The sequence below is a fragment of the Coregonus clupeaformis genome, chromosome 9 (genome assembly GCF_020615455.1).
Source record: "Coregonus clupeaformis isolate EN_2021a chromosome 9, ASM2061545v1, whole genome shotgun sequence".
NCBI lineage: Eukaryota > Metazoa > Chordata > Actinopteri > Salmoniformes > Salmonidae > Coregonus > Coregonus clupeaformis.
In genome coordinates, this window is record NC_059200.1 from 47,971,096 (window position 1) to 47,998,879 (window position 27,784).

General features: G+C 42.0%; 1 protein-coding gene across 1 annotated transcript in view; it reads left to right on the plus strand.

Moving 5' to 3' along the window:
- LOC121574021 (gamma-aminobutyric acid receptor subunit beta-2) overlaps positions 1-27,784 on the plus strand; it is an 88,560-nt gene that overhangs the window by 17,577 nt on the left and 43,199 nt on the right. The window contains exon 4 of the mRNA XM_041886534.2: positions 16,107-16,327. Within this exon, the coding sequence (XP_041742468.1) occupies positions 16,107-16,327 (221 nt within the window). The remainder of the gene's footprint in view (positions 1-16,106; positions 16,328-27,784) is intronic.

Here is a 27,784-nt window from a genome sequence, read left to right on the forward strand (position 1 = left end):
TAAGGCCCACATCTGCTGAATCATGCCTCTCTGCCAAGTTTCTACACTGTCTGTAGAGGTTATTTATTTTTTTATTGCTTTCTCAAATACTTACGCATCACTCATCCGCAACTGTCTGCACACCCTAACTGCGCCCTCTCTCACCCTCCTCCACTCCTTCGCTTCACATATATTCCATATCCTGTCTTGTTTATCATGCATTGCATGCTGTACCTCCTCTGACATATCTCCTTCCCATTCCACCTCTCAGTTTTTGCCCTATGCTCATGCTACTTGTCTCTCTCTCTCTCTCTCTCTCTCTCTCTCTCTCTCTCTCTCTCTCTCTCTCTCTCTCTCTCTCTCTCTCTCTCTCCCTCTCTCCCTCGCTCACTGCCTCAATCCCTCCACTCTTGTTATGTCTTTGATGGGTGCCAGCTGAAAACCCTTGGATTCACAGCTGTAAAAGTCAGCTGGCCCTAGAACTCATTGAAAGTATTGGAAAATCATTGAAAGTATTGGAAATTGTTTTGAAACCCAGCGAAAAACAAACAGGTTTTACAGCATTTTGTACCTAAGAAATGTGTAAGGATGATGAAAGAATTCCAATGGGGTGTACCCATGGTTACTAAGTGTGAGATTGGCCTAGCTGGGGGAAGTGGGAGAGCAGAGGAGGGTACCTAGCCTTAAGGGAACACAGACAGTCTGACAGAGTGATGCTATTACTGTATACTGGATAGGCCCCTTCCATAGCCTAGCATAGCATGGCTGGGGGGACTCTAGTTTAGCTATACCCTCATTCTCATTTAACAGCAATCATACACACATTGACAAACACTAATGATTTACTGCTTAAATTATTATTAATGATGCAGAGATTGCTTATCATGCAATTAGGGATAGTGCTCCAAATGTCAAGGGAAGGCAGGCATGTAATCAATTCCCTGTGGTTAGACCACAGTAGTTATTCACTGATTCAGTGGTGCTGCTGACAGTGAAGAATGAGCTGGGATGTATAGCCTTCAGGTCGTAGCTGTAGCACTATGCACATAGGCTGCTGCTGCTGCATCTTGCTTGCTTGTCACAGGGCAGCGTTGGGAATTGACAACATATTGTCTTGTGCTCATTGTGGAACGATAATCTCCCCACCTGTTCTCTCACAGCGTTCGAGAATGGCTGAGGCCGGCACTACGGAACGGACAAGGCGGAGTGACAAATGAAAGTGGGTTAATCTCCGCCAGTGCTACTCTCTCTGTGCTGTTCGGGATGCAGCACCGATGGAGCTTGCTCTATTTATTTAGTGTTAATAGTCACATGTGGCTGTCCCTCTGTCACTAATGGGCCCAGCTGGGGTGCTGGGCAAGGAACACTGAACACTGGGCTCTCCTATCTGATGTGAATATTGTGTATGGGGAAATGAACACACAAACCTAGATTTGTCTCTGTTAGATAAATAGCTGACTGGCAATGACACATGGATGTGTGACTGATATATTTCTCTTCACCTTACTACACAGTAGAACATGCAAATCAATTTATAACATTTTTGACATGCGTTTTTCTGGATTTTTTTGTTGTTATTCTGTCTCTCACTGTTCAAATAAACCTACCATGGAAATGATAGACTGATCATGTCTTTGTCAGTGGGCAAACGTACAAAATCAGCAGGGGATCAAATACTTTTTTCCCTCACTGTATAGCACTGTAAGAATGTAAGATCAATACATCCACTAGAACATACCAAAAGCCAATCGACTCCAACTCTGAAGAAATCTCAAAAGGTTCTAACAGTAAAAATCTAAAGCTGGAATAAGAAATGCTCTACTCTGCAGTGAACTACCGGCCTATCCCTCTACCTGTGTGGTGGAAAGCAGATATAGCCACTCCACTCCACTGACACTGTGTATGATTCGAAGATCAATCAAGCTATGTCTACAGTCTTGAGTGTGAAGGAGCTGCTCACAGTTATTTCATATATGAAGTGTTAGCGCTGTGCCTGTGACTGGACAGCGAGTCATTTCAGCCAGCCACAGTGTGAGGTACAGAGGTGAGAATAGGTGTCGCTGCTCACGCTGACTAGAGATGGAGTGTTATCATTCTGCTGTCCCAATGCGTCATGTCGTCAAGGACTCTAATTGGCTATCCGGCAAGCCACCTTTGAACAAGCTACAGTATATCTGTTTTTTCCCTCACTGAGTTTAGCTGAGAAAAGAATTGAGAAAAGAATTGTGAGTTGTCGATGGTCAAACATACTGTATCTAAAGAGACTTGTCAAATCACTGTATTGTTCTTCAGCAGGGATGATTGCATTTAATGAGGAACCCTGTAACCATGGAAGCTCTTAGAAAATTCAGCTTAAGAACTCAGATTTAAACCAAAAATACTGGTAAAACACTTTCGGCTCACATGAGCTCACTGTCTCTCCTCCCTGTGCTGTCTCGCTGTCTTACATTCCCGCTTTCGTCTTTTTCTTCATCAAGTGGAAGTAGAGAGGTAAATTAACCCAAGAACAACTAAGGTGCTTTCTGGGCCAAGTGGTTTGCATCAGCAGTTTTGCTAAAGCTGATCCCCAAAACAATTCCTGCGCTTTTAATTATGCAGGCCGACAACAGTGGCTAAGGGAGCTAACTAAAGGAGGGGAAACAGAGGGAAGGATGAAGGGAGGAGGATTAGTGGGTCAGGGTTGCCCAATGCGTGGGGTTATGCATTATTCCCTTCCCTCCATTCCGAGGAGGATATGGGCTTTTTGTATGTGGGAACGGACAGATTTCTGCCTCCTCTTTCTCTCTCTCTCTCTCACTCTCTCTCTGGAATATCCACTGTAACATCCCAGACTGAATTCAGTGGGATGGGAAATACAGAGAAATGGAAGGAAAACGACAGGGTTTATGTCACGTAATGGATTAAATTCAGGGAACTGGATGTTGTTGAAATGGGTAGTCAATTTTATATCCTCAATGTACTACGGTTTGCCAGCAAAAATCCAGCATGCGTGGGGAATTATTCCCCCTGAAATATTCTCAGTCAGTGTACTTGTGTTGCAGTCAAATGAACCCCCATCTGACAACTTCATCACCAGTTCTGCTCTATCACATGCAACAGGGTTTAGTGTGTATCGCATCCAAAGTGCCTTCGGAAAGTACTATTTCCACATTTTGTTACGTTACAGCCTTATTCTAAAATTGATTAAATTGTTTTTTTCCTCATCAATCTACATACAATACCCATAATGACAAAGCAAACATTTTATTTATTAAAAATAAAAAACAGAAATATCACATTTACATAAGTATCCAGACCCTTTACTCAGTACTTTGTTGAAGCACCTTTGGCAGCAATTACAGCCTCGAGTCTTCTTGGGTACACCTGTATTTGGGGAGTTTCTCCCATTCTTCTCTGCAGATCCTCTCAAGCTCCGTCAGGTTGGATGGGGAGCATTGCTGCACAGCTATTTCCAGGTCTCTCCAGAGATGTTCGATCGGGTTCAAGTCCGGGCTCTGGCTGGGCCACTCAAGGACATTCAGAGACTTGTCCCGAAGCAACTCCTGCGTTGTCTTGGCTGTGTGCTTAGGGTCGTTGTCCTGTTGGAAGGTGAACCTTCACCCCAGTCCGAGGTCCTGAGCGCTCTGGAGCAGGTTTTCATCAAGGATCTCTCTATACATTGCTCCGTTCCGTGGAACTCTAGAGCTCTGTCAGAGTGACCATTGGGCTCTTGGTCACCTCCCTGACCAAGGCCCTTCTCCCTCGATTGCTCAGTTTGGCTGGGCGGCTTGGCCGGACGGCCAGCTCTAGGAAGAGTCTTGGTGGTTCCAAACTTCTTCCATTTAAGAATGATTCCTTCGACCTCATGGCTTGGTTTTTGCTCTAACATGCACTATCAACTGTGGGACCTTATATAGACAGGTGGGTGCTTTTCCTAACCATGTCCAATCAATAGAATTTACCACAGGTGGACTCAAATCAAGTTGTAGATACATTTCAAGGATGATCAATGGAAACAGGATGCACCTGAGCTCAATTTCAAGTCTCATAGCAAAGGGTCTGATTATATAGATAAGGTATTAAAGTTTTTTATTTGTAATAAATGTGGTAATATTTCTAAAAACCTGTTTTCGCTATGTCATTATGGGGTATTGTGAGAAGATTGCTGAGAATAAAAAATATCTTATATTTTTTAGAATAAGGCTGTAACATAACAAAATGTGGAAAAAGTCAAGCGGTCTGAATACTTTCCGAAGGAACTGTAGATAGATATAATTCTGCTCAAAAACATGTTTAAAAATGCAGGCTCCGCTCCCAGATTCAACTTCCCTGTGACAGAAGAAACAGAACTCAATATTGTGTGCGCCGTTTCTCTTTATGGAGGTTGCCATTTTGAATGTATTATTGAAAGTTGGACCTTTAGGGTAAATGCCATTAAGATGCTTACTTTGGGTTTCTTTTGAACACTGTTTGACAGCAAACCTAGTCTCGCGGTTTATGCCTATTCATTAGCTGATGTGAGGTGTGTCTATTTTGGGTCATTCTTGAATTGCGGTGGTAAATTCTGTCCCTTGATTTTGGCACTGTGTAAAAACACTTAAACATTTCAAAAACATTACAAATAATACATTTTCAGGTTTATTTAACTGTTATTTAATAAGAACCGATGTAAGTCCTTGATAATGCAAAACATATATTTATTTGTATGCATTGTAGAAACTACTAGGGCCTAGCAAATTGGATTGTCTCACTGGATTTAGAGATATCTGTCTATTATTTAGAGTACTAGAATGTGAACACAAGTATTTCATATAGTATATACTCTATCAATAAAAACAAAGAAGGCTATTAAAGTATACAGTATATATATTTTTTGGTATAATGTGTGCCCCTCAGTTTTATGTCATTGGTGTTACCGTCTTGAAAATCACATCAATTACAATACAAGGACCTTGAGTATTCTCTCCAGTGGCAAACTGTTATCGGAGAAGGGGTGTATATTAAATAAAATTATTAGCTCATTACATCCTTTTAGTATGTCATACATTTGAGGATTCCATTGATAATTTGGGTGTCTAAATCCAAAGTGTCACTTGGTTTCAGTCAATTTAAATGAAGGGAAATAACATTGTTAGCAAAATGATTAATCATATCACTTTAGTCAATTATTTTTAAAGAATTGATGACCTTACATTTAAGCATTTGTGGCCTCCATTTCAGAAAACCCAAATGTACATAACATTTATCTTTGGCGTTACCATCATTGGTGTTACTACTCCTACTGGTGGCACAATGTTATCATAATGGTCCAAATTATTTAATGTTGTTAAGCTACCATATTAGTTGATTTAGAATGGGAAGATGTACCCAATTACATTTAAATACATTTTTCACAAAATGCCATGCCCAATGCCGCCATAATTCAAGAACGATCCCTCTCCCAGTTTGGCATGAAATGTGCTTGTGAGGAAAGATTCAATCTCACTCAGAAATAACATGACTCCTTGGATATCCCAAAATTATTTAAAGTCCTTAAGCTACCATATCAGTTGATTTAGAATGAGAATACATTGAAATAAATACTACCCCCACCCCCCCCCCCCCCACACACACACACACACACACACACACACACTTCGCAAAGCCCCCTACACTCTCCTGTAGGTCACACCAACTGAGAGGAGATATTGCTTCTTTAAGGGTGTCCCTGGACAAGGATGTATGTGCAAGCCTCAAGTGTGGCCGATCCACACTGACTGACAATTGTGTGTCAGAAACAGCAGGATGCTTTTCCACGATGAGAACTCGCCTGACATCGATCCCTAAATGTCAATGTATTACAGTATCTCGTTGTTGACAATATGAGATTTGGTTATGTTTTCGCTACACTACTGGAATAGCAATAAAGCTGCTCCTTAGACCTCCATAATGCATGAGGAATTGAGCCTCCTAGCTCCGTTTGCTTAGAGTATGTTATTTTCTGTGTGTGGGAGTCCGAGGAATTTGGAGGCTCTGGAAAGGCAGAAGCTTGGCAGAACAACCCTCTGAAACATACAACACACACCCACACTCAGCCATACACACAGCGTCACTGATACTTAGGCTACATACTGTGCACACTCACCCAGGCACACACTTACTCACACACAGCATGAGCGCACAAACGTAGGCTTGTGATTACGCGAGCACACACACACCAAAGCACGTGCACACAGACAGGCACACACACACATACACATAGACACACACACACACACATAAACACACGCACACACACACAGAGGAAGAGGATGAGAGGCAAGTAAGTGGGAGAAATGGCATGGAGAGAAAGAGGCTAACATAGGCTCTAATGTTAGGCTGGTTTACATTCTGACGTCCACAGCTGAGATACAAACTCTTGTCAACTTCCCCTCTTCCCCTTGAACTAAAAAGAGCCCTAATAATCTTATCCCCTCTTCCGATGCCTCCCTATCCATATAAATTGCCACTCAAGTCAACGTCATTCTGGGACACAAAAAGGCCTGCAGATGCACCAATCATATCAAATAAATTGCAAAATACAGTCAGTTAACTGCACTGATGCCAACCACAGAGCTATTGGCTTGTGCTCGGGGATCGCAAAAAAGGGCTGCCTAAATTAAATTCCCCTTCACAAGCCAAACATAACTGAATGTTATGTCCGGGACAAGCTAAATAATGAAGGAGTAGAGAGGACCTAAAGCGAGTGGAGGGTATTTAGGCTATACGGCACAAGAGCTAGTGCCTTATTGAAACGCTCCTCTACTCTCCAACAGGCTATACTTAGGAAATGATCAGCAAAAGACAAAAAGCTGACAAACCCTGTAAGAGGTTTAGTCCTCAGAGAAGAACAATGCCCTCTAGAAATCCAATCATCCAATCAGAAAATGCTATTTTGTTGCTTGAGTCTCTGTATCTGAGGAGTGAAACCTCCTCTAAATGAACATGACACACTGAATTGAGACAGCTGTGCCTGTTTACTGGCTACTACGCCATTTCTATACATTGCAATTGGTCGTGGTTGGTTTCTCCGCTTCACCCTGTCATACAATAGCAGCATTTGTATTGTGTTTATATTTCACAGGGCATTGGAGCAATATATGGCATTCCTTTGCTGATATTCTGTGCAGTGTGGACAAGCTGTTCAAAGGATTCCACACATACACAGATACAAGTATCCCAGGGGACTGGGTGGATATATACATTATACAGCTGTGGGTATAAATCTGTTGTCTATTATTAGGAAACATTCTGTAGCAGTGCTGTATGTAGGCTATGTGAGTGGAGTAAGGGATGCGTCTTTTTTAAGAGCTTTTCCAGTGACTGAACATCAGACCGTACTGTGGACATCTGGTTGAATGATGGGTGGATCATGTCTTCTCACTCATTCAATTCCAAAGACTGGAGGAAAGTGTGAAGCTGCTTTAGGATTCAGGTGTCAGCAGACTTTTGCTGCCATGCCATGTGAGATATTCCAATTCACTCTTGTCATAAACTCTTTAAAACCATCTAGCACCTTCCAACATGATCCAACACCAGCTATGTTTTATGGATAAAGTAGCTTCCTTGGCAGTATTTATTCAGTAATAATGATCAGATGTGTTCACACACTTGCTGTGAAAGTGTCAGGACATTTTTATTATTCAACAGAGGCACGTGGATTGACGCAAGAGGTGCCTCCCCAGAGATCGAGTTGGAAAGTCACAAAGATGGAGAAGAGAGAAGGAGTTATACATTTACATTTTAGTCATTTAGCAGACACTCTTATCCAGAGCGACTTACAGTTAGTTGAATGCATACATTTTTCATACTGGCCCCCCGTGGGGATCGAACCCACAACCCTGGCATGGCAAGCGCCATGCTCTACCAACTGAGCTACAGGAGGCCTAAATAAAGAACAGAGGGAGGTTGAAAGTGGAGAGTGGTGAGAATAACAGCAATTTTCATCACTGCTTCACTGAACTTTCCTTGGCTTTCATACTCCATCCCTTCCAGCAAACATACCACTGCCATGAAATGGATAACTCACTTCAAGGGTAGTGGGTGGTGAGGAAGCAGAAATATAACCTATAGTCCCCCCTCCACCCGCTCCCCCCACCACCATCCCGCTCCGCCTCAGTCCAGTCAGGATGGGGGACTGGTTATTTGGGGGAATAGTAATGAAAACGTGGCCTTAGTGCATGCTCTGCTGTGCCCTGCTATTGCCACTGCCAGGACACATAGGCAGAATCTCTACCCCGAGGCTGTGTCTTATCCACAAATCGTGCCTGCAGCGTTCTTGGCCCAACACGGGTCAGTCGTGCCAGGGCTACTCGACATGTTTTTTTGTTTAAGTATTGTTGTTTTCAATCTCTGTGTGTATCGGAAACGAAACGCATGCAATGGCATGGAGAGAGGATATGTCTTATCGCCATTTTCGGCGATAAGGAGCAGGGTTATATACAAGGATACAAAATGTGGACACTTGATTAATCCCTGTTGAATATAGTATTGGTAATGAATCCTTACCTTCCTGTCAGCAGCTGAGTGAACATTACTAATTGCACAACACTCTTAAGGTACTCAGGTCTGGCCTGTGGCTCAACGTGTCCCTTCAGTTAGCATTCTGTGAAAGCATCTTAGGCTGCAGTGGCCACTTACTGAAGTGAAGCACTTGCCCTGAGTCTGAGAGGAGAAAAAGGGTTTTGGAAACTTTCAAAAGGTAGAAAGAAAATGAAACCTTTAGATCTAACTGAATAATGCATAGTCATAATCTAGGTTTTGATGGTGAAGAGGATTGTTTTGTGACTGCCATAAGGGCCAGACTGAGCCATTGGATGCAGCCATTTGTTAAAGGGGTTTGTTCATTTAAAGCCACCAGCAGTGCGAGAGTGGAGAGAAATAATGACTCTATTGTCGTCCTCACTAGCAGCCCAGCTCTCATAAATCTAGCCGTCTCTTTTTCTCTCCTCTAACTTAGATTACTTAGTGATGCTCATTAACACTGGTGTTATGACAGACTCCTCCACACTGACACTGGCTAGCACTGCTATTCTGTTGATTCTCAGCAGCAATTCCCCACCACCTCCTCCTCTCCTTACAGAGAGATGGAGGCTATAACACGCCTTTGAGGAGCTCCATGTTTTACTCCAGTCCCAGTAACTTTGGCACAGTGGCACATCAGCAGGGCCATCCTGCTAAGCAAGCCTCCCCTCTCAGGTAACGCTGGTTCAAGACTATAGCAGAAATGGGATGCCGAGGGGACTCTTTATCCCTCAGCCTAATAAGCCACAGCCATAATGCACTCTTTATTCAAGTGTGGGGTCTGTCCAAACTTTTGACAGCTGTGAAAACTCCTGTGTGAAAACAGGAAATGCCTCACAGGAAATGCCTACAGTGATTATGTAATCGCTAACGCCAACATGCTTCATATTGCATGATATTTCAAAATGATGTGAATACTGCTGGTAGTAGGTAATAGTAGGCTTTATTGGCAAATTCGCAGTCAAAGACTGAATTGTACATACATTTACAATCATAGATCAAAACCAAATAGTAAAATCCTAAACTAATCCTAAACTGCTGGTGTAATCCTTATGCCAGGTGAGAACAGATGCAGTTTACCCTTAATCCAAGGGACTATTCCCTTGACACACACAGTGAGCAGTCATGGCAAACTATTTGTTAAGGTACATGGATCTATAAATGTTCATATTTCTCTGCCTGAATAAACACACAGACATGCATGGAAACACACACGCATACTCATGCATGCACAAACACACACACTCTCTCACACACACACACTCCGCTGTGTTCCGACAATCTTCTATCTCTTCTACTCTATGACTTTCATAGGGAATACTGTGGTACTTCTAACAAGTTATTTAGCCAATATTGAAACACTATGGTACTGTGGTGTAACAAATGCAGACTCTAGTGACAACATCAATACAATGCTCACAATACAATGCTCACAATACAATGCTCACAATACAATGCTCACAATATTTAACTGTGCTGTGTTGTGTATACAGTACATGGACCACAGATTGATTGATATGATAGATCAGTGTAATCAAATCCAAAGGGAGAGCTCATACTTCAATGCACCATGGCCTTGAGACTTTCTCATCAGAAAGAGAGAAGAACCCCATGCCTAATATTTAATAGATCATAGCAAAGAGCCTGAGTAGATGCTACGGATATACTATCTTAATTTGACTAGTTTCTCACAACATTCAACCAATCCTGTAGCAACAGGACATGTAATGTATTATGTGGATTATAATGAATGTACATTTTTGTAGGGGGATACATTTTTTGTTAAGGCAAATCAAGTCTGACATTTTTAAGAGGAAATTACAAATGTAGGAAGCCTTTTTAAATATTGAATACACTACAAAGTTGCATTTCCTGTTGTGCAGGAAAATTCTCTGCGACAACAGAGTGATCAAGTTAAGAAGGTACATTTGTACATATCCTCAACCACCACTAACCAACAGCAGACTTAACAGTGTCTCCATTTCCTGTGCCTAAAAAGCTTATTTCTCTAATAACATCGCTGTTAGTGAGCATTTCTCCTTTGCAAGATAATCCATCCACCTGACAGGTGTGGCATATCAAGAATCTGATTAAACAGCATGATCATTACACAGGTGCACCTTGTGCTGGGGACAATAATAGGCCACTCTAAAATGTGCAGTTTTGTCGCAGAATTCAATGCCACAGATGTCTCAAGTTTTGAGGGGATTTGAGGGATCATGCAATTGGCATGCTGACTGCAGGAATGTCCACCAGAGATGTTGCCAGATAATTGAATGTTAATTTCTACCATAAGACGCCTCCAACGTCATTTTAGAGAATATGGAAGTAAGTTCAACCGGCCTCACAACCCCAAACCACATGTATGGCATCGTGTGGGCGAGTGGTTTGCTGATGTCAACGTTGTGAACAGAGTGCCCCATGGGGTTATGGGATGGGCAGGCATAAGCTACGAACAATGAACACAATTGCATTTTGCCGTGACATTCATCCGCCACCATCACCTCATGTTTCAGCATGATAATGCACGGCCCATGATGCAAGGATCTGTACACAATTCCTGGAAGCTGAAAATATCCCAGTTCTTCCATGGCCTGCATACTCACCAGACATGTCACCCATTGAGCATGTTTGGGATGCTCTGGATTGACGTGTACGACAGCGTGTTCCAGTTCCCGCCAATATCCAGCAACTTCGCACAGTCATTGAAGAGAAGTGGGACAATATTCCACAGGCTACAATCAACAGCCTGATCAACTCTATCCGAAGGAGATGTGTCACACGGAATGAGGCAAATGGTGGTTACACCAGATACTGATCCACACCACTACTTTTTGTTAAGGTATCTGTGACCAACACGTGCATACAGTGGGGGAAAAAAGTATTTAGTCAGCCACCAATTGTGCAAGTTCTCCCACTTAAAAAGATGAGAGAGGCCTGTAATTTTCATCATAGGTACATGTCAACTATGACAGACAAATTGAGATTTTTTTTCTCCAGAAAATCACATTGTAGGATTTTTTATGAATTTATTTGCAAATTATGGTGGAAAATAAGTATTTGGTCACCTACAAACAAGCAAGATTTCTGGCTCTCATAGACCTGGAACTTCTTCTTTAAGAGACTCCTCTGTCCTCCACTCGTTACCTGTATTAATGGCACCTGTTTGAACTTGTTATCAGTATAAAAGACACCTGTCCACAACCTCAAACAGTCACACTCCAAACTCCACTATGGCCAAGACCAAAGAGCTGTCAAAGGACACCAGAAACAAAATTGTAGACCTGCACCAGGCTGGGAAGACTGAATCTGCAATAGGTAAGCAGCTTGGTTTGAAGAAATCAACTGTGGGAGCAATTATTAGGAAATGGAAGACATACAAGACCACTGATAATCTCCCTCGATCTGGGGCTCCACGCAAGATCTCACCCCATGGGGTCAAAATGATCACAAGAACGGTGAGCAAAAATCCCAGAACCACACGGGGGGACCTAGTGAATGACCTGCAGAGAGCTGGGACCAAAGTAACAAAGCCTACCATCAGTAACACACTATGCCGCCAGGGACTCAAATCCTGCAGTGCCAGACGTGTCCCCCTGCTTAAGCCAGTACATATCCAGGCCCGTCTGAAGTTTGCTAGAGTGCATTTGGATGATCCAGAAGAGGATTGGGAGAATGTCATATGGTCAGATGAAACCAAAATATAACTTTTTGGTAAAAACTCAACTCGTCGTGTTTGGAGGACAAAAAATGCTGAGTTGCATCCAAAGAACACCATACCTACTGTGAAGCATGGGGGTGGAAACATCATGCTTTGGGGCTGTTTTTCTGCAAAGGGACCAGGACGACTGATCTGTGTAAAGGAAAGAATGAATGGGGCCATGTATTGTGAGATTTTGAGTGAAAACCTCCTTCCATCAGCAAGGGCATTGAAGATGAAACTTGGCTGGGTCTTTCAGCATGACAATGATCCCAAACACACCGCCCGGGCAACGAAGGAGTGGCTTCGTAAGAAGCATTTCAAGGTCCTGGAGTGGCCTAGCCAGTCTCCAGATCTCAACCCCATAGAAAATCTTTGGAGGGAGTTGAAAGTCTGTGTTGCCCAGCGACAGCCCCAAAACATCACTGCTCTAGAGGAGATCTGCATGGAGGAATGGGCCAAAATACCAGCAACAGTGTGTGAAAACCTTGTGAAGACTTACAGAAAACGTTTGACCTGTGTCATTGCCAACAAAGGGTATATAACAAAGTATTGAGAAACTTTTGTTATTGACCAAATACTTATTTTCCACCATAATTTGCAAATAAATTCATTAAAAATCCTACAATGTGATTTTCTGGATTTTCTTTTCTCATTTTGTCTGTCATAGTTGACGTGTACCTATGATGAAAATGACAGGCCTCTCTCATCTTTTTAAGTGGGAGAACTTGCACAATTGGTGGCTGACTAAATACTTTTTTCCCCCACTGTATCTGTATTCCCAGTCATGTGAAATCCATCGATTAGGGAAGGGCTAATTAATTTATTTCAGTTGACTGATTTCCTTAAATGAACTGTAACTCAGGAAAATCTTTGAAATTGTTGCAGTTTTGAAACTGCAGTAAAAGTGCAGTAACTGCAGTCGACTGTGGTATTTTGGATGCAGCAATTGCAGAATAACTACAGTGTACTGCAGTTGAACTGCAGTTATACTGCACTCTAACTGCAGTTATACGGCAAGATTACTGCAGTAAACAGGTTTTTATTTTGGACGCAGTATTTGCAGCATACTGCAGCTATACTGCACTCTGACAGCAATCTTTTTTTGTAAGGGGCGTTTATATTTTTGTTCAGCTGTAGGTGCCTGTATACTGGCAGATCTCTGTAACAGCACGTTACCTCATAAACAGCCACCCTGAATGATAAAAATATATTTCCTAACCTGGCATAAACCGTTAACACCTAGAACAGGTATTAGTATTTTCAATAGACAGTGTTAACACACCTCACAGGCAATACTATTGATCAATCGACATAACAATGACCAACAAATAACACTTTACTCAGTATAGATACGTAATTTGCATAAACATTAACATTTTTGATAAGCAGTAAAAACATCCCTAGCCGGAAAAGGAAATACAAACATTTCAAAATGATGATAATTATAACCAGGCTCTGCTGTTTGTTCTTTAATGTTATGATGCACAATGTTTGATGGGACTTGCAATAGCATAGTTAGCTCAGCAAACATGTTAGCAACACACTGTTGCAAACAACGAGTTAATATGGAGAGAAATGGAGGGATATGTTGGGAGTGAGACACATGATGATAGCTCACTGGCTCAATCTCTGCTTTCATGCCCCCCTTTCTAGTCAGTCCATTTAGTGTAGTAGATATAGGGATGTCATCATCTTTGCAACCAACAGGCATATCGAAAATGCATTTTCAGCCTCTGTTAGGAGAAGTGGATCTGCCAGTGGTGACAAAAGTGTCCTGACACAGCAAGTTTCCCCAAGTTTATTTTTCATGGATGGATGGATGGATTGCTGTGCCTCTTATTGTTAGCGTAGCAGGAGCAGTGTGCTGGCTTGGCTGTTTGTTCCAAATTCACTCTGACCATTTTGCAATACTCCCTGGCTAACCCCACAAATGATTATATTCAGCTGAAATGCAATGTGCTCTGCAACTCTTATTTTGTCATTTGTTGTTTTACAGAGAATATTAGTAATCATTTGCAGCGACATAAGTCAATAAAGTTGCGTATGAAGTCAGGACTAGGCTAAGTTACAGAGGAGGTAATAAACCTGAAGTAGTCAATATACGGTATATGAAGTGGGGTCATATTTTCTCTCCTATTTAATAGCTTGTTTTTCTATTAAACGTATTGATGATGTAATCTCTACAGTACACAGATACACTTTAAACAGAATACCTGTTTTACAGTGCAGTGCAGACATACACTACATGACCAAAAGTCTGTGGACACCTGCTCGTCGAACATCTCATTCCAGAATCATGGGCATTAATATGGAGTGGGTCCCCCCTTTGCTGCTATGACAGCCTCCACTCTTCTGGGAAGGCTTTCCATTAGATGTTAGAACATTGCTGCGGGGACTTGCATCCATTCAGCCATGAGCATTAGTGAGGTCAGGCACTGATGTTAGGATGATTAGGCCTGGCTTGCAGTCAGCGTTTCAATTCATCCCAAAGGTGTTCGATGGGGTTGAGGTCAGGGCTCTGTGCAGGCCAGTCTAGTTCTTCCACACCGATCTCGACAAACCATTTCTGTATCGACCTCGCTTTGTGCATTGTCATGCTGAAACAGGAAAGGGCTTTTCCCAAACTGTTGCCACAAAGTTGGAAGCACAGAATCGTTTAGAATGTAATTGTATGCTGTAGTGTGAAGATTTCCCTTCACTAGAACTAAGGGGCCTAGCCCAAACAAAGAAAAACAGCCCCAGACCATTATTTATCCTCCACCAAACTTGAATGTTGTTGGCACTATGCATTCGGGCGGGTAGCATTTTACTGGCATCCGCCAAACCCAGATTTGTCTGTCGGACTGCCAGATGGTGAAGCGTGATTCATCACTCCAGAGAATGCGTTTCCACTGCTCCAGAGTCCAATGGCGGCAAGCTTTATACCACTCCAGCCGACGCTTGGCATTGCGCATGTTGATCTTAGGCTTGTGTGCAGCTGCTCGGGCATGGAAACCAATTTCATGAAGCTCCCTACGAACAGTTATCGTGCTGATGTTGCTTCCAAATGCAGTTTGGAACTCGGTAGTGAGTGTTGCAACCAAGGACAGATGATTTTTACGCATTACGTGTTTCAGCACTCGGCGGTCCCGTTCTGTGAGCTTGTGTGGCCTACCACTTCGCGCTGAGCCGTTGTTGCTCCTAGGCGTTTCCACTTCACAATAACAGCACTTACAGTTGACCGGGGCCGCTCTAGCAGGGCAGAAATTTGACAAACTGACTTGTTGTAAAGGTGGCATCCTGTGACGGTGCCACATTGAAAGTCACTGAGCTCTTCAGTAAGGCAATTCCACTGCCAATGTTTGTCTATGGAGATTGCATGGCTGTGTGCTCGATTTTATAAACCTGTCAGCAACGGGTGTGGCTGAAATAACCGAATCCACTAATTTAAAAGGGTGTCCACATACTAGTGTATATATAGTGTAGCTTTTAGGCAAAGCCGTAAACATTTGACTTGATGTATGAATGCACAATGCCAACGGAGGGTCTGAAACTCTGCACTCTTGCTACTGAAATCATAACATGCTTTTTTATTTGGACATGCTGGCATTTGTTATGCACATGTGCAGTAGTACTAAGCCATTGCAGACAACATTGTCTTGCTAAAATAACGTTTTTTCTCTATAAATCTGTCAATACAAATGGTCAGACACTACTCATGTTGAGTTACATGACATGCTTTTAAGTTAACATCATGTAATATATGACATGCCATCCTGTTACCCTGGTCCCCAGTAACCTCTCTCTCTCTCTCTCTCTCTCTCTCTCTCTCTCTCTCTCTCTCTCTCTCTCTCTCTCTCTCTCTCTCTCTCTATGTCTCTCTCTCTCTATGTCTCTATCTCTCTCTCTCTCTCTCTCTTTTTAGGACTATACATTGACTATGTATTTCCAGCAAGCTTGGCGAGACAAGCGGTTATCCTACTCAGAGATTCCCCTCAATCTCACCCTGGATAACCGGGTAGCGGATCAGCTGTGGGTCCCGGACACCTACTTCCTAAATGACAAGAAGTCTTTTGTCCATGGTGTCACAGTGAAAAACAGAATGATTCGACTGCATCCAGATGGCACCGTGCTCTATAGCCTGAGGTAATGTTTGTAATGTTTCATAATTTAAAAAAAATCTATGACTTGACATTACTTTGGAGAATTAAGTAAATATTGCAACCAAACCATGTACAAAACCACACCTTGAATAGGCCTATCTCTACCCAATGAAGACAATGTTTGATGGCAAGTTCCCTAGTGAGCTGGTAGATTTAATCATCCATCATAGTTATCTCTCTAACTAGCCAACAGTGTGAGAGCAGATTATCCATATCCTTGAATATTCCCCAGATTCATTTTAACAAATTACAGGATCCTCTAGACAACAGCATCTGTCAACTGAAAAGCCTGTTTGACATTTAGGGTTGTTCAGATTGAGATGCTATTACCGGTTTCCTGATTAATGGTCTCTATATAAAGTGAATGGATTGCAATGGAATATTCCAATGGGATGTGATCTCATTAAAGTGTCAGTTGAACTCCATTTCTTATGGAGTACTTTGTGGGTTTCAATAATATGAGGCACTGCATAGCACATTTGTAATGTGGGTGGAATATGTATTGAAGAGTATAACGCCTGCTATGGATGATAATACACCTACTCAGCTCTTTGGAAGTTTCATCTGTTACTTAGAAAAGGGGCCTGAATAATGCCTACGCATCCCATTTGTAAACACAGGTTATTGAAAATCATCAAAACATAATGAAGACACCGCTGTGTGCAGATATCCCCCTATCCAATAAACTGAGTGGCTATTGCGGAGTTGCAGAAAATGGGAGGCGGGGGAAGGGGGACTGGTCGGAGAGGGAAGTGTTGGGTGCTCTGCTGTACAGTGCCTTCTGAAAGTATTCACACCCCTTGATTTTTCCAAAGGTTGTTTTGTTACAGCCTGAATTTAAAATGGATTCAATTGAGATATGTTTGTCACTTGCCTACGCACAATACCCCATAATGTCAAAGTGGAATTATGTTTTTCAAAATTTTTACAAATTAATGAAAAACTGAAATGTCTTGGGTCAAAAAGTATTCAACCCCTTTGTTATGGCAAGCCTAAATGAGTTCAGGAGTAAACATGTGCTTAACAAGTCACATAATAAGTTACATGGACTCACTCTGTGTGCAATAACAGTGTTTAACCTGATTTTTGAATGACTACCTCATCTCTGTACCCCACACATACAATTATCGCTAAGGTCCCTCAGTCGAGCAGTGAATTTCAAACACAGATTCAACCACAAAGACCAGGCAAGTTTTCCAATGCCTCGCAAAGAAGGGCACGTATTGGTAGAAGGGTAAAAATATAATAAAAAGAAGACATTAAATATCCCTTTGAGCATGGTGAAGTTATTCATTACACTTTGGATGGTGTGTCAATACACCCAGTCACTACAAAGATATATCGGAGAGGAAGGAAACCGCTCAGGGATTTCACCATGAGGCCAATGGTGACTTTAAAACAGTTACAGAGTTTAATGGCTGTGATAGGAGAAAACTGAGGATGGATCAACGACATTGTAGTTATTCCACAATACTAACCTAATTGACAGAGTGAAAAGGAGGCAGCCTGTACAGAATAAAAATGTCCCAAAACATGCATCCTGTTTGCAACAAGGCACTAAAGTAATACTGCCAAAAAATTGTCCTGAATACAAAGTATTATGTTTGAGGCAAATCCAATACAACGCATTACTGAGTACCACTCTTTATATTTTCAAGCATAGTGGTGGCTGCATCATGTTATGGGAATGCTTGTAATCATTTAGGACTGCAGAGTTTTTCAGGATAAAAAATTAACAGAATGGAGCTAAGCACAGGCAAAATCCTAGAGGAAAACCTGGTTCAGTCTGCTTTCCAACTGACACTGGTAGACAAATTCACCTTTCAGCAGGACAATAACCTAAAACACAAGGCCAAATCTACACTGGAGTTGCTTACCAAGAAGACAGTGAATGTTCCTGAGTGGCCGAGTTAAAGTTTTTACTTAAATCTACTTGAAAATATATGGTAAGACCTGAAAATGGTTGTCTAACAATGATCAACAACCAATTTGACAGAGCTTGAAAATTGTTGAAAAAAATAATGGAAAAATGTTGTACAATCCAGTTGTGGAAAGCTCTTAGAGACTTACCCAGAAAGACTCACATCTGTAATCGCTGCCAAAGGTGTGAATACTTATGTAAATTAGATATTTCTGTATTTAATTTCCAATACATTTTCCCAAAAAATCTAAGAACATGTTTTCACTTTGTCATTGTGTGTAGATTGGTGAAAAATATAATATTTTATCCATTTTGAATTCAGACTGCAACACAACAAAATGTGTATTAAGTCAAGGGGTATGAATACTTTCTGAAGGCACTGTATCTCTCCCTAGCCTCCATCTGCCCCCCCCCACACACTATGAGTTAGCACTTGATATGTTTGCTTAGCGTTCGACACTCCACGTTACATAATTCCTTCTCTCTCCTCGTCTGCAGCAAAGAGCAATTAGACGATTGTTTCATGGAGTGATTCATTGATTATTAAATGTGTCAACCACAGAAGCCACATTATTGCTGAGGCTAGATAGCTTTAAGTTATTAGCGTGTCAGAGTCCAGAATAATCTCTCCATCTCTCATTGATCTGAGCAGTCCTATCAGACAAGAGAGAAAGAGGAGGGGAACTGGAAGCCTTGTCTTCCCCTGTCTCCAATCATAGTTCCCCTTCCTATCTTACTTACTTCCTGATAACAAACAGCACTACTAAAGCTGCATTATATCCTCCCCCTTTCGCGATGCAAGGCCAGGGCTTTGAGTTGTCAACAGAAATGTTTTATATGGTTATAATAGTGCTAACAATGAGGTGAGTCACTTGTAATATGCAGCCAGTTGCATAGGCCTGAGCCAAACAAAGAATAGGAAATTGGGCCCTTAGGAACTTCATGTATTATAGATGGGGGCCAAATAATTCTTACTGTATTGCAAAGTGTCCTATTATACACAAGTGTTTGGAATAATGCACTGTATTTTCCAGGCAAGATAACTAGTTCTAGTGTGGATTTTTATATGCTAAATGCGCTGAGAAAAGAGCTCCTCAAAACAGATATAGTCATTTGGGTGTAATGGAGAGAGAGCATGCGTTTTTTACTTAGCTACTGGAAAATAACTATTTTATTCCCCAACCATTGTTCAGAAATATTGAATTCAGCAGAGGTGGCATTGGAAGTCAAGTCATGAGTTCAGAATGGAAATTAACCCCTTTCTACGTGGATTTTCATCTTGTTTGTATAGGATTACAGGATGATCATTTAGATGAGGACGAAGGGGAGGAGGATGACCCTGACTGGTAGTGTGAGACAGTGTGAGACAGACCTTTGACAGTGCATTTGTTTTTAGACTAATGACCTTCACAGGCCGCTGTCAAGCCCAGCGTGACAAGATGCACTTATTTCGAGAGCTGTAGCATGGGTTAAATTTGACGCATATCAGAGTGGAGTTTCATAACTCAAGGATTAAAGCCGTACTCTCAAACTTTTGTATAATTTCAGCCAGTAGTTTTGAAAATGGTGCTCATTTTTTGTGTACTAAGTCATCACATTTTTTACTATGTCATCCATTTCGTGTGATATGGTACAAATCCAATTTGTGCAATATGTTACACATTTCTTGTGCTGAAGATCCCGGAGTGCATCTTTAAGTGAAGGTATGAATGAGAGGTGCAGGTGGATGTGAAGGTGGAGGTCACAGTGAAAACGTGGTTCAATTGAAATCCTCCAACCTTGACACCAGGCATGGTTGTGTCAAATATTATATACTTTTTTAAGGAGCTTGCAGATGAAAACGGATTACAAAGGGAAACCCAGACGTGAGATGCCTAATGATGCAGATCTCCCAAATAAGCGAAATGCCTTTTATGCTCGCTTCGAGGAATACAACATTGAGTCTTGCATGAAAGCCCCTGTTGTTCCGGATGACTGTGTGATCTCGCTCTCCATGGCCGATGTGAGTAAAACTTTTAAACAGGTTAACCCTCGCAAGGCCGCCGGACCAGGTGGAATATCAGGGTGTGTCCACACACACCCGCACAGTCGTAAAGAGGGCACGACAGCGCCTCTTCCCCTCAGGAGGCTGAAAAGATTTGGCATTGGCCATCGGATCCTCAAAAACTTCTACAGCTGCACGATTGAGAGCATCTTGACTGGCTGCATCACCGCTTGGTATTGCAAATGCACCGCCATCAACCGCAAAGTGCTACAGAGGGTGGTGCGGACAGCCCAGTACATCACTGGGGCTGAGCTCCCTGCCATCCAGGACCTCGATATCAGGCAAAGGCCAGACAAATTGCTAAAGACTCCAGCCACCCAAGCCATAGACTGTTCACTCTGCTACCGTCCGGCAAACAGTACCGGAGCATCGGCTCTCGGACCAACAGGCTCCTAGACAGCTTCTACCTCCAAACTGCTAAATAGCCATAAGACTGCTAAATACAGTTGAAGTCGGAAGTTTACATACACCTTAGCCAAATACATTTAAACTCAGATTTTCACAATTCTTGACATTTAATCCTAGTAATAATTACCTGTCTTTGGTCAGTTAGGATAACCACTTTATTTTAAGAATGTGAAATGTCAGAATAATAGTAGAGAGAATTATTTATTTCAGTTTTTATTTATTTCATCACATTCCCAGTAGGTCAGAAGTTTACATACACTCAATTAGTATTTGGTAGCATTGCCTTTAAATAGTTTAACTTTGATAAAACGTTTCGGGTAGCCTTCCACAATAAGTTTGGGCCCATTCCTCCAGACAGAGCTGGTGTAACTGAGTCAGGTTTGTAGGCCTCCTTGCTCGCACACGCTTTTTCAGTTCTGCCCACACATTTTCTATAGGATTGAGGTCAGGGCTTTGTAATGGCCACTCCAATACCTTGACTTTGTTGTCCTTAAGCCATTTTGCCACAACGTTGGAAGTATGCTTGGGGTCATTGTCCATTTGGAAGACCCATTTGCGACCAAGCTTTAACTTCCTGACTGATGTCTTGAGATGTTGCTTCAATATATCCACATAATTTTCCTTCCTCATGATGCCATCTATTTTGTGAAGTGCACCAGTCCCTCCTGCAGCAAAGCACCCCCACAGCATGATGCTGCCACCCCCGTGCTTCACGGTTGGGATGGTGTTCTTCGGCTTGCAAGCCTACCCCTTTTTCCTCCAAACATAACGATGGTCATTATGGCCAAACAGTTCTATTTTTGTTTCATCAGACCAGGGGACATTTCTCCAAAAAGTACGATCTTTGTCCCCATGTGAAGTTGCAAACCGTAGTCTGGCTTTTTTGTGGCGGTTTTGGAGCAGTGGCTTCTTCCTTGCTGAGCGGCCTTTCAGGTTGTGTCGATATAGGACTTGTTTTACTGTGGATATAGATACTTTTGTACCTGTTTCCTCCAGCATCTTCACAAGGTCCTTTACTGTTGTTCTGGGATTGATTTGCACTTTTCGCACCAAAGTATGTTAATCTCTAGGAGACAGAACGCGTCTCCTTCCTGAGCGGAATGACGGCTGCGTGGTCCCATGGTGTTTATACTTGCGTACTATTGTTTGTACAGATGAACGTGGTACCTTCAGGCATTTGGAAATTGCTCCCATGGATGAACCAGACTTGTGGAGGTCTACAATTTTTTTTCTGAGGTCTTGGCTGATTTATTTTGATTTTCCCATGATGTCAAGCAAAGAGGCACTGAGTTTGAAGTTAGGCCTTGAAATACATCCACAGGTAGCCTATCAGAAGCTTCTAAAGCCATGACATCATTTTCTGGAATTTTGATACAGTGAAACCCACTGGAATTGTGATACAGTGAATTATAAGTGAAATAATCTGTCTGTAAACAATTGTTGGAAAAATTACTTGTTTCATGCACAAAGTAGATGTCCTAACCGACTTGCCAAAACTATAGTTTGTTAACAAGAAATTTGTGGAGGTGTTGAAAAACAAGTTTTAATGACTCCAACCTAAGTGTATGTAAACTTCCAACTTCAACTGTAGTTAATTAAATGGTTACCAGGACTATCTGCATGGACCCTATCTTGCACAGATTCTATGCACACTCACAAGACTATATATACACACTATATACACACTACGCTCACACTCTCACACAAAACCCATACACATTCACATACACTACAAACACACAAAACAAACACCCATACACGTGCACACATTTTTTAACTCATCATATGCTGCTGCTACTCTGTTCTTTATTTTAATCTTATTATTATCTATCCTGATGCCTAGTCACTTTACTCTTCATTTATGTACATATCTACCTCACATACCTCATACCCCTGCACAGTGATCTGGTACTGGTACTCCCTGCTCCATTCTTGTGTATTTTATTCCTCTTGTGCTATTATTATATATTTTTTAAACTCTGCATCGTTGGGAAGGGTTCGTAAGCAAGCATTTCACTGTAAAGTCTACACCTGTTGTATTCGCCGCATGTGACAAACAAAAATGTGTTTGATTTTATATTATCAGACAGGCAAAAATGGTATGCATCCCCATGGAATGGTTTCTCACAGATCTGTTTTGAAAAATGCAATTCATACATTTGCATGTTGTTGTAATAATATAACTGTGTGGGTTGCCTGACCCAATTATGTAACCGGGAATCATCCCTCTCTTCCCATGACCTCGCTATTCCTCCTCAGTGAGATGCAGATGACCTGTGTTGAGTGGTCAGACTGTTCTACATGCAACATAAAAACACAATATGTGTTACAATAGTGGTGCTGGATCTTTTCATACATGCCTTTCATTGGAATCTTAATTGGATTCAGTGTGTGTAGTGTTTCCTGATCGCTGACACAGCCACTGTGCACAAATACATGATGAATATTTGAATTTGCCAAACGTATTTATTCGCCATTGAGCTGCCAATTCGCCTGCAGAATGATTACAGTCCGCTACAAAGCAAACAATACAGTGTGTATTCATATTTACTTTTGTTGACATGCTGAGACTGTGATTTTTATACAGCTATAACTTGCAGCCTGGTTTGATATTAAACTTTGAAATTCACTTATTCAAGGGCATTTCTTTCGACCCAACAATAATGATCCTCATTGACTTTTCAAAGGAAAGCAATTGAAAAGAGAAAATGAAGGTTAAGAAAGGTGCCTTTTTGTTTGCACAAGCTTCAATGGGCTACAGAGCAGCACACGAAACAAGGCTTTGGTTTGTATTTGTGTTGTATTTCTGCAGCCAGACAGCCAGACAGACAGACAGAGTCAGTGTTTTGAACATGATTGCTATTTGTTCAAGGAGCTGTTGTCTTGAGTCACTGCAGAGGAGCACAAAGCAAACTAGTCCAAGAAAACAAAGAATCATTCTAGAGTAAAATATAGAGAATGTATAGTACTGTTAGCACTGCATGTGCCCAGCAGAGGTAAAATTGATCCCCCTCTCACTCCTTAGAAAATGACAATGCACAGTGAGAAGACTTTCATGAATACATCATTGTTTTTTTAAAAATGTTGTTCATGCATAAACAGATGTTATGAATGATGTGTTTGCTCTGTTAAAGGGGGGAATGATGCTTGAGCATTGGACAGCATTGTGTTGCCTATCCATGTGAAAATATATAAACACATATCCCAAACGGTCATCAGGACAGACCAGCAGTAGGAAAACCAAGGTGACCACAAATATAATGAGCAAAATATTGTGCGAAAACATGTCCAGGGGAGAAGTGCTGATGCCTGTGTGTGAAAGCAGAACAGACAGCAGTAGAAGTGGGCTGATGGGACATGTGGATGGATTTGGTTGGTCTGTCTCTCCTTCCCCCGGGCCCTGGTCCAACACCCCTCCCTGAGGCCTCTGTTTTGACCTCAAACTTCTGGAGCTCCAGAGGGGTGCTGGATCCTAGTGTGACCCAAAACCCCTGCCATAATGTGCACTGAGCCCGTGCTAGAGTCCAGGCGCGCTGCCTGACACTTGAGGTCACAGTAGGTGGACAGCCATATGGGGCTCGCTTGGCACCGCTTGTAGTCAGTAGCCAAGCAACCGAGGGTTATGTTGGAAACGTGAAAAATTATTTTGTACATCAATTAATACTTGAGGCAAATATTCACGGAGACACGCGCACACACACACACACACACACACACACACACACACACACACACACACATACATACACAGATACAGACGCAGATACACACTCACACTAACAGTACTGGCCTACCACTGTATATGTACACTTTCCTTTGAAGACTGTGCCAAAGGTGCTTGCTCAACTCCATTGACTCCACCTTGACACAGAGATCAGAAAGTTGCTGGCAAGTAACCGCCAATTTGCTCCTTGGTTAAACACTTGGAAGTCAGAAGCCACATCACCTGCAGCAGATGCATCAAAGGGGAATTATTGCTGACAAAGGTAGGGTGACCACAGGCAGAAATAGAACATTAATCTCGACCTCAGAGGCTCAAGGAACTAGGCCACTCCTGGGTGCAGAACCTCTGGAGTGTGTAATTTGAAATGGCAAAAAAATATTTTTTTCATTTCTTCATAGATATTAACTGACTTTGTGACAAAAACTGTCTCTGTGTCATGCGAGAGTTCGGCCTGTTAAGTACTACTGCACCTACAGAAACAGAGCTTCATGTCTTGTGGGGACATGAGATGAACACATTAATACAATCCCAATCTGTATGTGGCCATAAATCAGTGCCATACTCCCTCCTGTTAACCTCTGTTTACCATATGTATTTTGGAGGATGGTGCCTGTATTAGATTAATGATAGGATAAGGTATCAAACTGGGATTGACCTCTGGAACCTTTTTTTCTTGTGTTGTAGGTCAGTGCTACAGTATCTTATATAAACACAGATAATTGACAGGTGTGATGTGAAGTGACATGAGATGGAGAATCTGTAGGCCTGGTGAGATGGAGAATCTGTAGGCCTGGTTTTCAGTTTCTTTTGAGATTATCTGATGGGACACTCCACTGCCTGATTATCTATTTCACAGAACCCCAATCCCTCTCACTGTATAGTTCAGTGTGGCTTGAGGTACAATACAGTACAATACAGAAGGTGTTTAGTGCATTGAGAAGAGATGTCCAGGTTTTGCTCATCACAGGTACTGTAAAGGGAAGGTCTATGGCATGTAGACTGTTCATTCTACACTTGACACCTTTCATCATGTGATGATGCAGGTTTGACAGCCGATTACTAATGCAGATTATTTTGGCTTTGCTACCACTTTGAGAGCATCAACCAATCATTCTCTGGTCTGCTTTCATGATCTCAACTAAGTTGCCTATTATCTCTCGGATGGTGATGATGAGTTTGTACTAAAATGTGATATTATAAAGGACATGAATATGAGCGTGCCCCATGAATGTGCTCAAGAACATTATATAATTAGATGGTAATACATATTTTATTTGAGGCTAATTAGCTAATAATAACCTGATCGCTACTGCCAACTATGTAGCTACCTGACATAGGGTATGAGAGAATACCTGTCATTCTGATTTATGGGAAATATGAAGCAAAGACCCAGTGCATCCAGGTGGCCCAGCTACTGTTGGTTGACCAATATACCAATTTATAATGGATTATTGGCCCAGATCTCCAGACTGTGTGTAGAGATGGAGAGTGTTGTACACAGTGCCCACTCCTGTGGTGGAAAGCAGAGCTGAAGGATGCGTTGACCTCGCCTCGTCTCGGCTGTAGTGGATGAGAGAGAGACAGGTGTGTAGGAGGCAGGGAGCAGGTGATTATCTCTGAGCCATACCACAGAGGATTGGGCTCCAAGATAAGCCTCTCCGCTGGCCGGGATTTATCAGTGTCGTCAGGTGGGTTTAGACGATTACCCATGGTGCCGTGCAGGTCCGTGGTTGGCTGGCAGCACCGACTTTGGGTGTCCAGCTTCTCTTCTCACACAAGACCAGAGCTCCCTATTACTCATGATCTATCAGCCCCTTCTGTTCCTGCTCCTGCCTGATGGCTACACTGACCTTATCTATTCACTCATGACTGGTATTACAGTATCGAACCAGTTCCAGTATGATAAAGACTGCTCTGCCCTCTGTGTGGATGATTGACTTTGTTCGGGTTAGGAGTTTTTCCTGACCTCGCAACCTGATTAAGAAAAACTCTGGACCCTAGGAATAGGTAAAGTAATCATTCTGTCTTACATACAGAATGTAGAATCATGTTGCTGTTGAAAATAGTATTGGGGTCATCTATGGCAGACCTCTTTGACGAATATAAAAAGTCGGCACTCAATAGCTCTCCCAGTGTTTCTGATACAGGTGTTACAGTTCAGCGTGTGCCCTTTAAAGCCCCAGTAAATGCAGACAGAGAGTCATTTGGTTTTAAAGGTGCCCTGTCCCCCTTGGGTCACACAAGACCTTGCATAAATGTTTCACAACTCTCCAAAGTTACAATAAACAAAGGCGGCCTAGTATTCAGACCCATAAAAGCCCATAAAATGTGTTTTGAGTGCATTGTGTTTTCTAAAAGAACATTTAGCTTACAAATAGGAGTGTGTGCAAAACGCCCAAACACAAAAACAGACTGGAGGAAATGTGAGTTTGTTTATGTGATCAGACTAGAGTGCTAAACATCTCAGCGGGCAAAACTGGTTGAAATGATGTCTTCACAATAAGAAACTGGTTGAAATGACAGTCATGTCAACCAGTTTTGCCTATTTTTGCCCACTGGGATGAGGGGGAAGGAACTCACTGGGCAAAGATGTCAATTCAACGTATATCCCATGTTGGTTCAACATAATTTCATTGAGGTCAGCTTTGTGCATCTTTCTACCTTTGGGAATGTTAATTTAAGCTGCTATAAAAGAACCCTGGAGTTGTCATCTGCACACGTATTGATCTTTATGCCAGTATCTGGCAAAAATAATTATAGTGTTCAGGTTTAATGGCTGTTTGGCACCTGGGGTTATATCAGGATGTGCCAGAGTCTATAACTAGATCCATTCCACTCCAGGATTATATGATTTCCATTAGTCATTTTTTCCTGAGTGAGCTTTAATGCTGATGATAATGAACACTGCAGGAGAAGAAATGGACAGGTATGTTAATAATTTGGTTAAGATAACGGTAGTACATATTTAAAAAGCACTTTAGACAGTTTTTGCAATAGGCTGCACATTTGCAAAGAACCATTTTTTAGTATTTTCTACGATGCAGCTCTGTTTTTCGAGTTAATTGCCACAGTCATTATTTTCTCTTCACAACACTGACTAGAGGTCACGAGAAGTTGATTTTGAGATCTCAAATAGTTTTTTGCAAGTATTCACATCATCCATTTTCTTTTGTTCCTGTTGAGTTGTGCCAGTAGACTTCCAGGGTTATATTAATTGGTCCTGGGGCCCCCCCTGGCACGTAGAGTTTTTTACACTACACATTCAAACAATAAAAGCTTGATGATGAGTTGATTATTTGAATCAGCTGTGTAGTGCTAGGGCAAAAACCAAAACATGCACCCA